Raw genomic sequence first — 17,222 nt, 5'->3', positions numbered from 1 at the left:
GAAAAAGGATGTGCTACAGAAACTTCTAAATAACTATGTAGATACTAATCCCTGCAAAATTATTAAATATATTGCTAAATATGTTCATGAGCACTTTCCAAAGGAAACTGGTAATTAACTTGGATTGACTAACACCTAGTTATATTTAACTAAAGACATTTTCTTTGGTATGGGGTGTTATTTTGGTAGGCTATGGAAATATTATAAAGAATTGAAATTTAAATAAGACATTTAAAAAAAAATATATATATATATCATTTTTTGGATAAGATGTACAGGCAACAAGTTTTATAGTATATAAAAATACCAAAATTTCCTGACATATAAATTTCAATGAAAGTAAGATCTCCAATGAAAAGTCAGACTTTTCATCAATTTTATTAATGTTAAATTGGATTAATAATCTGTAAAGGTTGGTAAAAAGTTGCTGCCCAAACTCTCCTCTCATGAAATGGATTCATCATGAACAAAGAATGTATGATCTGATCTGTAATTTCTAGACAACCTCCAAAACAAGAGTGAAGCCAAAACTGACAGTCATACCATAATTCAAACTGAAGGCTCAATCTCATTCACAAAAAAGAACGAGAAAGAAAGGAAACACATGATGGTGATATTTATCATAGAATTATTTACAGTAGGAAAGCACCCAGACTCTTCCCAGGTGGCCAACAATAAAGGAATTGAGGTAGCATCATCATCATCGTTATCAACAACTACAACAAGAATAACACAACTAAGATAAAAGTAATGAATAAATATTACTTATCACATCAGTATTATGTATTATGTGTGTATGTGCATACAGAGAATTTATGAATGATTTGTCTTTAAAATACTAATACTTATTTCTGGGTGTTATCATCTGAGGTAATTTTTACTTCCTTTTCCTTGTTTTTTGTGTTCTTATTGTAGTAAGCATCAAATCAGTTATTATATTTAAAATACAAAACAAATTTCATGGAATTAAAATTGTATAATTCAAATAAAACAACAAAAGCAAACAAAACACCACATCATTCAGTTATTGTGAATTAGACTTCATTTATAGGTAAAATTCAAGTAGGAAGCATTATTATGAAAACTGGCAGAACCATGTCCCACAATGGAGGGAGAACAGTAGTTGAATGTGAAAGTTAGTGACAAGCAGCTGTAGCCATCTCTCTTAGCCCTACTTTATGGCCTGTCCTAAAGGCAGGCATTGAAGGCAGAAAGTGTCAGATGAGCTTTGGCAACCAAGGTGGGGCCAGGAGGTGAATATGCTTATTAGCAAAAGACCAAAGTATTTGGTAAACACAAAAGTAACAGGGTCAACATGTGACACATCATTTGTACAAAAGTGTCTATTGCTCACAAACTCAAAATGAACTCGATTTTTGATAGCTCTCCACATAAACTAATATAAGCTTGTATTGTGTAAACAAAAATAGAATATTCTAAATCAGGAAAGTAAATTCTAAAATTCCCCTAACCATAACAAATAATGAGATATCTAGTACTAGGCAGAGTAGTAGGCTCACATTTCAAGAAGACCATGCAAAATTTAGTATGTGTCAAAAATCAAGGTGACCACAACACTGAAGTATAGAAGTCCTGTCAATATATCAGAAAGTCTTTTTAGAATTTTCAAAACACAGTCAACACTTAACCCCACATTAGACAGCAATTATGAAGTGTGGAGAGAACTGAACACTGAGTATGAGAACGGACATCGTGGGCCTTTCCATCTGACATATGCCGACTATGGCAGAGGTGGCTTTCATTCATTGCCAACATTCATTCTCCTTCAGTACACAGAGTTGAGTGCAAAAAGCCTCTCTTCACCCAGACCACATTTCTCAGTCTTTGTGTCAAAGTATGATGACCTAACTGCTTCCTACATGTGATCTGAATATAAAATTCAAGTAAAAGAAATGTTTGTCATTTGCTGAGCATTTTGAAAGCTTATTGATTTCAGCATGCTTTCTGCTTTCTGAAAGTTGAATGCAAAGAATAATGGCCTTAATACAATATGCAGTTTAAAATGGCAAGTGGTTTGCATATGTATTATATTGATCATGCTATGGTGTGTGTGTGTGTGTGTGTGTGTGTGTTGTGTGAATTATTACTATGGAGAAAATGTGCACACCGATCAGGAACAGCAGGATTAAACTCTGGTAAACAGAAAAATTCTCCTAAATTTTTGAGATTATCTGTTATTGATCTTGGTGATACTTCAGTTTATAAGTTACCAATATGCATGAAAGATGAAAACATTTATATTATGATATTCATTCCTATACTTCATCAAATATTTTAAAACTATCTTTAAAATTCTACTTCTTATTTTAATAGTTCTTATCTTTAAAATGTGAATGTCATCTGAACACACCAGTTAGGCACTGATTTCAAATTCAAGTCCAAAAACCTTAAAAAAAAAAAAAAAAAATTAATGGGCTTCCTACCTTTGACACAATCACTTGATGCTATAAACAAATAATCACCTCAACAATTTTAAGTGGAAACAGATATGTTGATTTTTGACACGTAGTGAAGAACCATAAGCATCAGCAGGCCAGGAATCAACACCATCTCACCTTTCAATGTACTTCACAAACTACATGTAACAGATGTGTGTCATTATGCACACATGGTACATCAGAGTTTTCCATTTGTCCAATGTCAGACATTAATGGTAAGATTATTTCATGTTCTTCAGTTTATCCATAGTGCCACATTTTCATATCAGTTTTGATTCCTGGGAGTAATTTAAAAATGCAGCAAGGCAGCACAAAATATTTGCAGCTTTGTCGTGTCAGAAACTCTAATTAAATAAATCTCTTTGCTGAATTAGCCTCATTATTTTAAAATAGAGCCTGTGCCCATAAAGGCCACTTCTGTTTTTCATTAACCAAGACTGCATTGACATTGGGAACTAAACAGAACATTGTATTCAAAATGGAGCCATGAGCTAGTTGGTTATGCTTTTTAATTACAGTAATCTGATTTTTCAAATGTATATCCTCTATAATTATGTCTGAACATTCTAAGTAATATTATACAGAAGTTAATTGTAGGAAACTTTGTTCCTCTTAATGTTTTCAAATAATATAATTTTATTCTGCTATCACCCACTAGTGTGCCCTTTTTCCCTTGGAAGGGTTCTCCATGCATTATTTATAATTTTTATGTCTTGCTAGTGCACATTTTATTTATAAATCATCAAGTTTTAAAAATAAATTTCTAGTATGTTTATAGATGGATTTGTTAGGGCATCATTTTTAATAACACAGACAAAAAAAAATGTAATAAATGAAATGTGCACAGACATCCCGAGGCACTGGTTTTCGAGCATCTTAATTGTGCAAAAATATCAATAAAATTGGTGGCGAGCACAATTCCATTAATACAGCAACATTCCGTAACCCACCAAAACCCATGCTATGAATGAGCTGCAGAGGCAAAAACAACATGGTTCGTGTTCTGAGTATATGGAGAATTAAGGGAAATGCATTAGGTGCTATGAGAGATGTATGGGGGCATGTTGGGGCAGTACCTAGAGGACATGCCTAACCCAGAATAAACTGAGCTACAGAGCGCAATGCCTGCTAAGAGTTCAGATTAAGGGTTATCCAAGAAATTGTTGTCCTGAAGGGCAAAGAGTCCTTGAGCAAGTCGAAAAAGGATGACTGTGAGAGGCAGGAGTGGAAAGCAGATTTCCAAGAAGCACAGAAATAAGGGAGACCAAGTATGAAAAAATGACCTCAAGTTAGATCAGCATGATTGTCCTGGAGGCTGGGAAAGAGAAGTAAGTAAAATCTACATTATAAAGAAAATGCAGTTACTCACTTCCTCACTCATTCATTTAACAAATAACTACTGCCATTTTGTGCTAGGCTCTGGGGATTCAGACAATGTTCCATGCCATCAAGAAATAGCCATTCTCATACCCACAGGCTACAGAGAAAACGAAGTAAACAAGTAAAATATGTAAGACACAAAGGCATGGGGACCAAAGGAAAAAAATATTCAAGGAGGTCTTTGGGGATAAGTGTTCTAAATAGAACTCGTAATATGATTTTGAGTAAAGATGTGAGGAAGTCAAGGAAGTGTGCCTCATGTTATGTGATGTGTGAGAACCAGACAGAGGGCAAACCCCCTACAGAGGCCTCCAGCTGGCAGTGCACCTGGTAATGACTCAGCAACAGAGAGGAGGCCCATCTGGCTGGGGAAACTGGGTGGGGGATGAGTAGTTGGAGGTGATGTTACAAGGAAAAGAGGGACTATTATGGCCATGGTAAGCACTTTGACATTCAAAGCAGAGCTGCATGGAGATTGGATTTTCATCGTATATGACCAATAAATTTAAGAATAAACCAAAAGGGAGAAAGAGCAGAATTAGCAGGACCACATAAGAGGCTTCTGCAGTAGTACAAGTGAGAGACAGTGGCTTGCTCCCAGATGCTGGCATTCAGAAGTGACTGTAGGCTGTTTCTAACTCGATGGTATAAATGACACAATTGTCTAAGGGTTTTATACATGCTGAAGACAAAAACAGAAGTTAAGAATAACTCCAAAGCATTTGGGCCAAGCAACTGTAATATTGGTACTATTTTATCAACTGAAATGGGGAAGTTGCGTGGAATAAGGTTGGAGGAAAGATGGAGATGCCATTACCTGAGAGGTGGAAGAGTAAAGAGGAAACTGACTGGAACATGGTAAATTTGAGAAGTCATTTAGACATCCAAGTAGGGAACCTGAATGTGGAGTTGGAATTGGGGAATGATGAGAAATTGGTTTCCTGTGCTCAGAATTAAAAGGGATACAAAACACAACACAATTAATCCTGAAAGTCTCAAAGCAGAGAATGGTAAAGATGAGAACCTCTACTTCCTCATATTTAAGATGGAAATAATAAAATTATGTAATGTATGCTTAAGGAAATAATATACATACAGCAACTAGATTAATTGCAGAAAATCTCAGGAACTTCAAAAGAAGCGATCTTTTCCCTACAGGTAATGAAGCTCCTGTGTACCTCCATCTTCCCCTTCATGTAATTTGACTGGCACATGCTGACTAATCACTGAAGATATGGTGAAATATCCATAATTTTATTTCATAAAAAATGATTTTAGGCCAGGCATGGTGACACATGCCTGTAATCCCAGCATCATAGAAGTCTGAGGTAGGAGAATTTCAAGTTCAAGGCCAGCCTCAGCAACTTAGTAAAACCCTCAGCAAATTAGTGACACAGTCTCAACATAAAAAATAAAAAGGACTGGGGATACAGTTCAGCTAGAAAGCATTGGGTTCAATTCCCTGTACCAAAAAAAGAAAAAAAAAAATATATATATATATATTTTATAAGGACTCATCACATAGATTGTTATATGATAAAACTTCAATTATTAATCTTTATTTTAACTCCAAAACTTGGAGTAAATGCAAAGTCATATTCACTTAATTGTGCAAGCTGAAGAGTATTCAATTCACTTAAAAAAATATTATGTGCTTACTTTTCTAATTTATTTTCATCCTTTTTATGTTTAACTGTTTAAGGACAAACTTTCACATTAAAAAAAAATAGTCATGGAAATTAGTCGTCAAATTCATATTTTCTACTTTGAAAATTGTTGCACATTTAGTAGGCTACCTAGTGGTACAGGAAAGTGATGAGATAAAAATTGGTCATATCATTACATATTCAGTTCCCTTCTCTTTTGCTTCTAGTGAAGGACAGGCCCTAAAAAGGAGGTCCATAAATGAATACAATTTAATAAAAGCCACAGGATCATGAATGAAAAATAAGTTGACATGCTAGAATGTTTCTATTCAAGGTTAACAGCTACAGCATAGGAGAAAATATCTAGAAAGCTAGCCTATGGAGAACTTTTGGGGGGGTACATGTAATCAAGAACACAAAGATATTTAGGTTTTTAAAGAGACTGAGCCATTTTAAACAATTATCTACTACGGTAAAATTTCCATGGATCAAAATCCAGAATTATCATTAAATAAATACTAAAAAAAAGATAATTTTACAAAGAATCAATAAAGGCTATATTCATGTAGCACCTGAAAATCAGATCAATTGTGACAAACACTTAAAATCCTTGAAAAAATGAATTCTCTATAATGTCCTTCATAATGTAATCCAAGTGAAAATAATTAAAATAATACTGTTGAAGGTCAGAAAAAATACCTTACCATTCATTTCCTTGTGAAGGGTTTTCTAGTAGTACTCGGATGATGTATAATAAGCAGCTTAATAATTTGAGAGAAAAATTGAACAGGCGTATCCTTAGACCTTTAAACAAACAACAAAAATTAGATTTTCATTTGAACTTGTTCACAAAAGGCTAAAAAAGACTGTCAAAGTTATCAATTTTAAGTACAGCACTTAGATTGTATTTAGAAACTACAATACTGTAATTGTCTGAATTCACCGAAGTTCTTGGTTGCTGAATTTTAATTACGTGAGTATTGAAACAAAAAGTGAACTTGACAGGATGTATGAACTGTGACAGTGAATATCATACACTGAGAGTAAATCTAGGTTTAAATAATCAGACGCAACAAAATGCATGTCCAATCAAGGTATTTGAGTACGCGTGGAAATGTAAGCATTTTATATACCCATAAATTTTAGGACAAATTCTAGCTAGCTAGAAAATATAGCTGTTACATAGTCACAGGATGAGTGATAAACTTTGGACCTTCAGAGCACCTCATAGATTTGGTTATACAGAAAATGCAATTAGGATGTTTTAATATTCATTATATAATTGTATTATGGTGCATATTAATTATATATTCACATTTACATGTCACATATTATATAGAGAGAAATTATAGTAGCTTATAATGAGAAACAAATGTACATTCTCACTCCCTTGCTCTCTCCCTTTCCACTCTCTCAATCTCATACACATACACACACATTTGAATTGAACCTTATTTTTAACTACGAAATCGTAAAAGTTTTTGTGAGTATTAGGACTGTCATGTGTATGTCTCTTAAACCATTTTGGTCACAGTCATGCAGCCTAAAATACTTGATTCGTTGTACACAAATGGGATGCATCTTTTCGTTTCTATGGTTGTGCACAATGTAGATTCACACCATTCTTGTAATCATACACGTACAGAGGGTAATTATATCTGTTGCATGCCACCATTTTTCATACCCCCCCATTTCCCTCTACATAATCTAAAGTTCCTCCATTGATTTGTGCATTTTTAAAGAAATTTTGAGAAAGAATTTCCTATAATTTTTACTTAATAAAACATAGAGGTGAATTGCTACTTTTTTTTTTTTTATCCAGCTATGATTGTACTTGTAGCACTTCTTAAGAGTAAAAAGATTAATATTTAATTGTGTAATTTTTCCTAGATTTTCCTATTAAAATGCTGAATACATTTGATGGGTTAGCTTCTTTATAAAGTCTTTTAAATTATTAATGAAATTGCATTTGTTTTGTAGAACTGGGTCTCCACTTTACTGAGGAGAGTATTCAAATAATTCATCCATTTTTCTGGTCAGGAGAGATAGGATTGTTACTACTGAAATTAGGGAAACCTATTCACCTGATGTGGCCTTTTTAGGTAATGTCTATTGATGGAACTTCCTTGGTAATTCTAAACAACCAGGTTAGAAAGAAATTAATTATTACCAGTGTTAACCCTACCATTAAACATCTCTGATCAGTGTGTGCCTTATATACTTAAATATACTTTATAGTCAGTATTTGAGAATATCCCTTGAGTCAGGTTTCTCTCTATGAATCCTACCTACAAAGGCACAAGTCAATTTAGAACACTCCAAGCGGAATCACGAGCTTAAAGACTACACCAACATAATGCAGACATCTCCATTTCTTGTTGACATTTTAAGCAGTAATCCTGTGTTATTGTAAATGGTTTCTAAAAGTACACAGTATAATAGCAAAGAAGTATCACTGATACATCAACCTTGAATTGTTCAGGAGGGCAGTGACTAGGACCATCTCTTGTCCTCTTGAAGTTCTAGTGTTTCCCAAATTATCTGATGATAAGAATCATTGGAATGTTAAGCACTGAGATTCACCCTATACTTGCTAATTCAAATTCTCAATAGCAGACCTTAGATGTTGCTTATTAGGCATGACTGAGAAACACTGGGCATTTCGCTCATTAATTCAAAAAATTATTCCCCATTGAGATCAATTTCCAGAGATTTGTCAAGCTATTTTAGATATAGCTTACAGTTAAAAACTTATGGATCTCTCATTGAAATTATTTCCCTCAATGTTCATACTAACCAGAATAGTCCATGCAGTCTACTGAGTAAAGTGAGATTTAGACAATTAAAGGTGCTCTTGAGACAATAACACTATTAGGTGAAATATCTATAGTTTTCTAAAATTTTAAATTTTACTGTCCCCCAATCGAAATTACCAATGTCACTATTCTATACAGAAAAGCAATTTACAAACTAATATGCACCTTGAATTTTGACGTAATTTCATATACAGAGAGGGAAATGACATGAAGGACTTACTTGATCTCTGGTTTTTAATGAAAAATAACTTTAATCTCTCCTTAAATGTGTTTTCATTCATATAGAATTCAACTTGTACCCTGCAAACAAAAAACAAAAACAAGTTTGTGCAAGTTCAATTATACCTTTATTTTTAGGAACATAAATAAATATAAACCAACTCTTCAATTCTCTTATTAACCTAAAGGTAATGTGACCTAAATATAACCTAAAAAGTAAAAATAAATTATGTCATTAAATGTTTTATATTATTTGAGTGAATTACATACCACAGAAAATGAGAACTGAATAAAATATAGCATGATATATTTTACAGAGAAGCATTTACTTTCTAATTTTAAAGGTAAGGTCACTTCAAATATAATATATAGCAAATGCGATTTTCTGTATTAATGAATAAAAGCAGTGATATAGATGATTCAAAACAAGAACAATAAGAAAACTTGAACATGTGTCATGGGAATTATTTTGAGACAGTTTTTTCTCAATTTCTTCCTCCTAATATTAGAATTAACTGGATAATTGAAAAATTTACATGGGCAACACTAGCCCAGATCTACTGAATCAAAATCTTAAAATGTAGGACCTGTAAATCTATTTTTAACAAGCCTTTCTCTTCACCTAAAACTTTCCTGGGACACATTATTTTACACGTTTGTTTCTTATTCATTATTTAGGTTTATCTTAAATAAATATACATGAATCAGATGGAAAGGGAGACACCACAGTCTGAAATAGAGTAAACGAAATCCCGTGCATGAATAATATTATCAAAATGAACCCAGTTATGCATAATTATAATGCTTTATTAGAGCAATAAAGTTATGCATAATGCATATGAATCTGCAAAGAAGTGGTAATGGCAAATAAAATGTAAAATGGGAATAGATAAAATACAAGCAGATGACTCAATTAATAAACTGAATTTCACGTATTTAATCCACCATAAAGTAATATAAAGTCTTAAAAATTAGTACCATTCTAATGAATTATTTTTCTACTATCTCTCTAAACTATGAAAAACTGCCTTTCATGTTACATGCTATAATTAATATATTCCAAATAGTAAAAAAAAAAGTTCTGTTTGATTCATGGCAAGTTGTTAATGATCATCAGTTTTCTTAATTATTCTCAAACACATTTATTATAGATTAGGATTGCAAAAACAGCGAAAAATGCACCTTAGGATTTACACAAACAATAAAAATTTACTTTCATTTCTCCAAATATCATGAAATTTTGAAACTGTAATCTGTATACACTAGATGGGTTTGGGGGTTATTTGTATTTTGTTGTTGTTGTTTTAGGCAAAAGTCATATGTAAGAGAAACAGGGCAGAGGGAATTGACATATGAAGATGCTTATTTATTAGAGAACTTTTTCTCTACTATCTTATAATTTCTCCATTATCCTGTATACTCAAGAAGACTCATGAACAGATTAAAAATCCTTCCCTCATGTCACAAAGGAAAACAGCGTTTTTATTCATCACAAACCAAGTTTTATGGTTATATCTTTCTTTAAGAAAACTTGGGGCTGAGGAGATAGGTCAGTTGGAAAAGTGCTTGCCTTGCAAACACAAGGCCCTGGGTTCAATCCCCAGCACCACAAAAAAAAAAGAGAGAGAAAAAGAAAAATTGAATATTCTATAAGTTTTTGTCTTCTCCCAAAATATTGTATCCAAAAATAATTTTCAATTCCTTTTCATCATTTTCTCACTATCTTTTTTCCTTACCTTACATGTACAATGGGGACAAAAACAGAAAGCAATTTTTTTTTTTACTTGATCATTTCTTCAGAAAAAAAAGTCACAAAACCTGCAATATCTTCCAGCAAATCTGTTCTATGTACAAGCCTTTGTGTGTGCTCACAGTCCTGTAAACCTACGTACTCACACATACTACAAAAGCCCATGTACACACAAACAGACATGAATTCCCATTAGTATTCTGGAAATCCATCACTGGATCTGTTTCCCTTGTTTATCAAATGAAAAGTCAGTTCATTTTAAATAAAGGTACTGTAATACTAATATCAAGCTAAATTAGCTAAAATTTGTTATGGATACAAAAGCAAATTTGAGAGGACATATGGCTATTACACAAGTAATTTAGCAAAGGCCATGCAGATTGGCTTCCTCGACTCATCAAATTTATAAGAGTATGCATCCACTTTTTAGATAGTATCTGGAGTTCAGTACTGGGTACATACAAAGGAGCATTTTTGTAACTCATTTTCTGAAAATGAGATCATCTACAATATTAATCAAAATGAGGGACCTGAATATATATCACATGAGAAAAAATGGAAGGAACTAGAAAAAATGAATAGATATGAATAGTTAAGAGTTATACAGTAAGTTTTTAAATATTGAGATGGCACTCATTATTAAAATGGAACCACACATGATGTGATGTATCACAGAACTAATATTAGAGAATATGAGAATTATGAATGACAATTACTCAGTTTTGAAATGACCATCATTGTGAAGTAGAGAAATCTCCAATACACATAAATGTACCAAAGACTAGATAACAGCTTGCAAGCTTACTGGGGTTTTTCCTGAGAGGACAGACAATTTTGCATGGTGTGAGGGTCTCTCATTAAGTGACTTCTGAATCCCCATCTAGTTATAAATTATGTGAAGTGAAACTTTTAACTGATCTACAATCTCTGAGTCGATATTTTCATTGTGAAGCACAGAGGATATCAAAGCATAAAAATACACAAATGCTCTTTAAAGCTAAAAACAAAAACAAAAACCATAAAATTCTTGGTTCTTTACATTAGGCAAAGATAAACATCCTTTAGGCTTGTTATCAATAATACAGAGTAGAACTTTCTTTTAATAGATCTAATGACAAATCCTTCTACAACCAAGGCATGATAGGGCTGGTGTAGACTTTGGGGACTTTATCACTAAAGAGTTCTGTAGTACTCAAGGACTTAATACAGTTTAGTGATTACCCTTCCCAAATTTTTCCAGAATTTTAATTGTAAATATTCTGATTTAAAGATGCCTTTCCCTTCCTCCTTCCTTCCATGCTTTCCTCTCTTCCTACCTCTCTTCTGACCTCTCTTCCTCCATCTAACTTTTTCTTAACTTAGTTCCATCTAGTAGACTATGTTAGTATACTCCTTCTAAACCTGCATCAAAACCCAGTTTTGAATAATACACTAATACACTAATTTCTTCTTAAAATTTCATTTTTCTAATAAAAATAGCAAAATCAAAATTTAGGATTTTTATCAAATTTATCCTAACAATAATAATGACTATATTTATTAAAAAATAAATTGGAATTATGATCATTATTAGGTGTTAGCTTCTATTCCAACATATTCTTAATATTAAGTATTGCTATTTTATGTAAGTAACTAATATTTATTGTTTATTTGAATAGATCTTATACATTCTCTGTATAAGAGAATGAGATCTGTATAAGATCTCATTTTTATATTATACATTTACTTCTGGATATTTTATAATTTTGTTGATTTTGTAAACATTATGTTCTGATCTTTAACTTTTTTATGATATTTTAACTGGCAATTATGGTAAACTCCCTGATTGGTAGTGACATTTTTCTCATGTGTATCATTTGGGTTTTCAGGCAGACAGCTGTGTCATCTGGAAATAGTCTCCACTACTTCTATTCACATTGCGTTGATTTTATCTTATCATGTGGACAAGCACTTCTGGAAAAAAAAAATATGGTGTGTCTTTCTTCAAAACAGATGTCTCTTGCCTTAAAGGTAATTATACTTTTGACCCTAAGACTACAATAAGTATTTATATATTACTAAAATTTATATCAGGCACAGATGGATATTTATTGTGATAAAAAAATTTCTTGAATCTTTCAAGTTGATGGTGCATTATTACATTGATATTAATTTGATTTGCCGAATTATTTTAAGAATTTTTCTATTATGCAGAGAGAGTTTTTTTTTTTCCCCCTAGGAGTAAGTTGCTTTTGTAATATTATTCAGGAAATTCACTGCTGGATTCATTTTCCTATACATTTTAGGAATTTTTTCTTCTACGATTGTAACTAAGATTGATGTGTTATCTATTTGAACTATTTCAGTATCTTCATAGATTCAACTGAAAAAACTCTACAGATTTTTCTTTTTTCTAGAACAACTTTAATTACAGTAGACATACTAAAAGAATGCATGACTAGGTGGGTACTACAGAACTTAAAGAAATACATCACACAGAAGAAATTAAAAAAAAAAAAGGCAGAAATCACAAATTAACAAATTTCATTTGAAGAGTAGCTAAACAAATGAGAAATAGACCAAATTAAACATTAGAAATAAATCAAAATGTCATGAGTTAATAAGCAGCTCTCTACAATAACATAGAATGTAAATGGTCTCAACTTTCCAACTAAAACACATAGGCTTGGAGAATGAATTTAAAACACAATACCAAACAATATGTTGAAGGAGACTCACTATACAGGCAAAAACAGCCATAGGCCTAAAATGAAGGGATGGAAATTGATATACCATGTGAACAGAGTCCCAAAACAAGCAGGAGTAGCTACTGTCGTATCAGACAAAGCAGAATTCAAGACAAAATTAATCAAAAGAGACAAAGAAGGTAACTTACTGATAAAGGAACCAATCCAACAAGAAGATATAATGATAGTAAATACTTATGCCCCAAATGTGGGTGCACCTAATTACATACAAGAGACACTACTTGAATTAAAGTCTCAGATCCCAGTACAATAATACTGAGTGATTTCAACACACCTCTCTTATTAAGAAAGGTCATTCAGTTGTAACTTCAGTAAAAACCCTTTGAATCTGAAAACTATTATAAAGCAAATGGACTTAACAGACATCTATAGAATATTTTATCCAACAATAGGTGAATATATTTTCTTCTCAGTGGCTCATGGAATCTCCCCCAAAATAGACCATATTTTATGCCACAAAGCAAGTCTTACCTTTTTTCAAAAAATGATATAATTTCAGTAGAATATTTTTTGGTATAACTATAATCAATGTTCCCTAACAATATAAGTGCCTTAATGTTCATTTTATTTGGGAACTTCATTTTTCCTTTTACCTCTCATTCTGTTGCTCTGCTACTTGAATTTTGTATAAATGTCACCCAGCATCTTATTAGCTATAATTTAACTGCTTCACTTTTAAATTCCGTATTTCATAACTTTCAAGTAAGCCTCATCAGTTTAACAACACAAAAACTAAATCTGATCCAGGCTGTCAATGCACCATGCTTTCAGAAAAGCTATATTGCCGTTTTTTTAGTGGTAAGGCCTTGAAACCTGTTTAGGATGCCAAACCTTGGCAGATATCCTGTTTTGGATCTTAGCATAGATACAGATTACTACCAAAGAATCTACCTATTTCTTCTTGGTGCCATTTGGTTCTATAACTCTCTACTCTCCCTCTGATTCTGCAATATTGGTTCTGGAATTCATGCACAAAGTATGCGTTACTGTAGTCATACAATAATGTACTCTCCAATCAAAGCAGGCAGTTCAGGAGATGCACATTAGTCCCTCTCTGTCTGGTTTTCCTTTCGATGTCATGTTGATATACATAGCTTCCTGTATAACTCTTATTGATGAGAACTTTTGCTTCAATCCCTTCTATGTTTTTAGCATTCTCTGAACTCCATGCTTGGTGCTGATTTCAAAGAGTAAGAAAGAATTTAAAAATTGCTCTATGCACCACAGACAGGCTTCTCTCACTCTTTTCTTCCCACTAGTAAGCCCTGAGTTGGTTATACAATAGTGAAAATTTCACCTTTGTAAATTAAGTTTTCCACTATCCTCTCTACAGACTTTCTGGGTGGGTTGAGTTGTGCCCATGAAGGGATATGCTGAAGTGTGAGTTTGTTTGGGAATAGAGTCATTGCAGATATAATTATGTAAATGAGGATGAGATAATCCTGGAATAGAGTAGGCCCTCAACTCAATATGACTTATACATAAGAAGAGAAAACTTGGCGTTTCAAGATGGCGGCCTAGAGGGTGGCTGCATTACGTGTTGCTCCAGAACTCAGGATTCAAGAGAGGAGATATTGAGACGCTTGGGACCAACTCAAAGCAGCCGGGTGACTCTCACCCCCTGGGGGGGCATCCCGGATGGGACGGGGGTCCCGGAACGCAGGAAACTTTGTGAAGTAGAACTGCCGGCGAGACGCCCCTCCCCCCGCTGGAGCGCCATAGAGGAGGCCGCTCGGCACAGCGCTGGGACTCGGAGCATCCACTGGGGCTCCGGCGGCTGCCCGGGGGAGGAGTGGCGGGGAGAACTGTGTGGACTCAGGACACCGGGGCCTGCCCTGAGGAGGAGGAGAGGAGCGTGGCCACTTGGATTCGGAGAGACTGCGCCAGAGCTGCAGGCGGTTGCCAGAGGAGAAGCTGCGCGGCGAGCTGTTTGGATTCAGAACGACGCTTCTGAACCCCGGGGCCTGCCCTGAGGACGAGGAGGAAGAGGAGCAGCCGCTTGGATTCGGGTGACTATACGGGAACTACAGGCGGTTGCCAGAGAAGGGGCTGCGTGGCGAGCTGTTTGGACCCGGACCACTTCTGAACCCCGGGGCCTGCCCGGAGGAGTAGGAGAAGGAGGAGAAGGAGCGCGGCGGGTCCTTTGGACTCGCAGTGACTGCATTAGCGCTCCAGGCGGCTGCTCAGAGAAGAAGGCGAGTGGTGAGTTGTTTGGTCTTAAAGTGACAGCTCCTGAACACAGGGGGGCTGCCTGGAGGAGAAGCGTGGTGGGACGCTTGGTCTTGAGGGGCCACACCAGAGCTCCGGGTGGTGCCCAGAGGACCCGTGCAGCGGGTCACGTGGATTCAGAGCCACTCAGAGGGACTGCTCCTGAACACCCGGGGGGTTATCTGGAGAAGGAGGAGGAACGGGGAGGGTCACTTCGACTCGGAGTGATTGATTGCCCCGGGCTACGGGTGGTTGGTGGGAGGAGGAGGCACGAAGTGAGTTTCTTGGACTCCTAGTGACCGCACCGGCATACTGGGCGGCTGTCTGGAGGAAGAGGCCTGTGGCGGGTCTCTGGGACTCAGAGCGATTGTTCGGGGCCACAGGTGGCTGCTCAGAGGAGGGGCCACGCAGCCAGGCGATTAGGTGCAGAGCAGGGTCCCAGGATCTAGGAGGCTTCTGGGTGGAAGAGCCGCACAGAGACAGGCTTAGGGCGGAGCGAAGGTTCCAGGCCTGTGGGCAAATTCTCTGAGGAGGGGCAGCCTAAGGAGATTCATCTGCGAAGGGTGAGGCTCCCAGGCCCAGGAGGTAGGGCCGGGCCCCTGGAAACTTTGCAGAGGAAGGCAGCCCAGCCCAGGCAGTAGCTGTAAATTGAGGGGAACGTCTAGGAGGAAACTGACCAGCGAGACCTCCCCACCGGGTGAGTCTTCCCTGCTGGGTGAGGTTTCCCACAAGGACGGTAAAACCAGAGACTCAGGCCCAAACAGGCCTTGCCTCAGCCCACAGCCTAGGTCCCCTTTGGATGACCATTGGTCAACAAGTGGAGGCACCTCTGCCCACTAGCAGGGAATATACCCCACCTGAAGGCCACCACTCCTAGAGAGGCAGCTTCCTTGTGGAGCACCGCATTATCAACCTCCTCCAAGACTTCAGCCTACTGAAGGCTAAGAGGGGATATATATATAGAAATCTTCAGGGTAATTGTAAATCAACAGAGGAAATCTGCAATATCTCAGCGGTCCACTGATATCTGAACAACATGAGAAAACAAGGAAAGAAAATGCTGCAAACAAATCTAGATGTTACATCAATAAAACCCAATGACAGCATGGCAGAAGAAATGACAGAAAAGGAGTTCAGAATGTACATAATTAAAATGATCACAGAAGCAAACGAGGAGATGAAAGAGCAAATGCAAGCATTGAATGATGAGATGAAAGAGCAAATGCAAGCATTGATTGATCGCACCAATCGACAGTTAAAAGAGCAAATACAGGAAGCAAAAGATCATTTCAATAAAGAGTTAGAGATACTGAAAAAAAACCAAACAGAAATCCTTGACATGAAGGAAACAATAAACCAAATTAAGAACTCCATAGAAAGCATATCCAATAGGATAGAACACCTGGAAGACAGAACCTCAGACATTGAAGACAAAATATTTAACCTTGAAAACAAAGCTGAACAAACAGAGAAGATGGTAAGAAATCATGAACAGAATCTACAAGAACTATGGGATATCATGAAAAGGCCAAATATAAGAATTATTGGGATTGAGGAAGGCCTAGAGAAACAAGCCAAAGGAATGAACAACCTATTCAATGAAATAATATCAGAAAATTTCCCAAATCTGAAGAATGAAATGGAAAATCAAGTTCAAGAGGCTTACAGGACTCCAAATACACAAAATTACAACAGACCCACACCAAGGCACATTATAATGAAAATACCTGACATACAAAATAAAGACAGAATTTTAAAGGCTGTGAGAGAAAAGAACCAAATTACATTCAGGGGGAAACCAATACGCATATCAGCAGATTTTTCAATCCAGACCCTAAAAGCTAGAAGGGCCTGGAACAACATTTACCAAGCCCTGAAAGAAAATGGATGCCAACCAAGAATCTTATACCCAGCAAAACTTACCTTCAAATTTGACGATGAAATAAAATCCTTCCATGATAAACAAAAGCTAAAAGAATCTACAAAAAGAAAGCCAG

The 17,222-nt window shown here is 35.7% G+C and overlaps 1 protein-coding gene across 7 annotated transcripts in view; it reads right to left on the bottom strand.

Annotated features, from left to right (window-relative positions):
• KCNT2 (potassium sodium-activated channel subfamily T member 2) overlaps window positions 1-17,222 on the bottom strand; it is a 371,051-nt gene that overhangs the window by 249,947 nt on the left and 103,882 nt on the right. For all 7 annotated transcript variants that reach the window (XM_079107991.1, XM_079107989.1, XM_079107987.1 and 4 more), the window contains exons 2-3: window positions 8,522-8,601; window positions 6,190-6,289 (exon numbers count right to left, since the gene is read on the bottom strand). In XM_079107991.1, coding sequence (XP_078964117.1) covers window positions 6,190-6,289; window positions 8,522-8,601 — 180 coding nt within the window. The remainder of the gene's footprint in view (window positions 1-6,189; window positions 6,290-8,521; window positions 8,602-17,222) is intronic.

This window comes from Sciurus vulgaris (genome assembly GCF_902686455.1).
Source record: "Sciurus vulgaris genome assembly, chromosome: 12".
NCBI lineage: Eukaryota > Metazoa > Chordata > Mammalia > Rodentia > Sciuridae > Sciurus > Sciurus vulgaris.
Note: the sequence above shows the minus strand (reverse complement) of the source record. Positions and strands in the feature narration are given on the sequence as shown.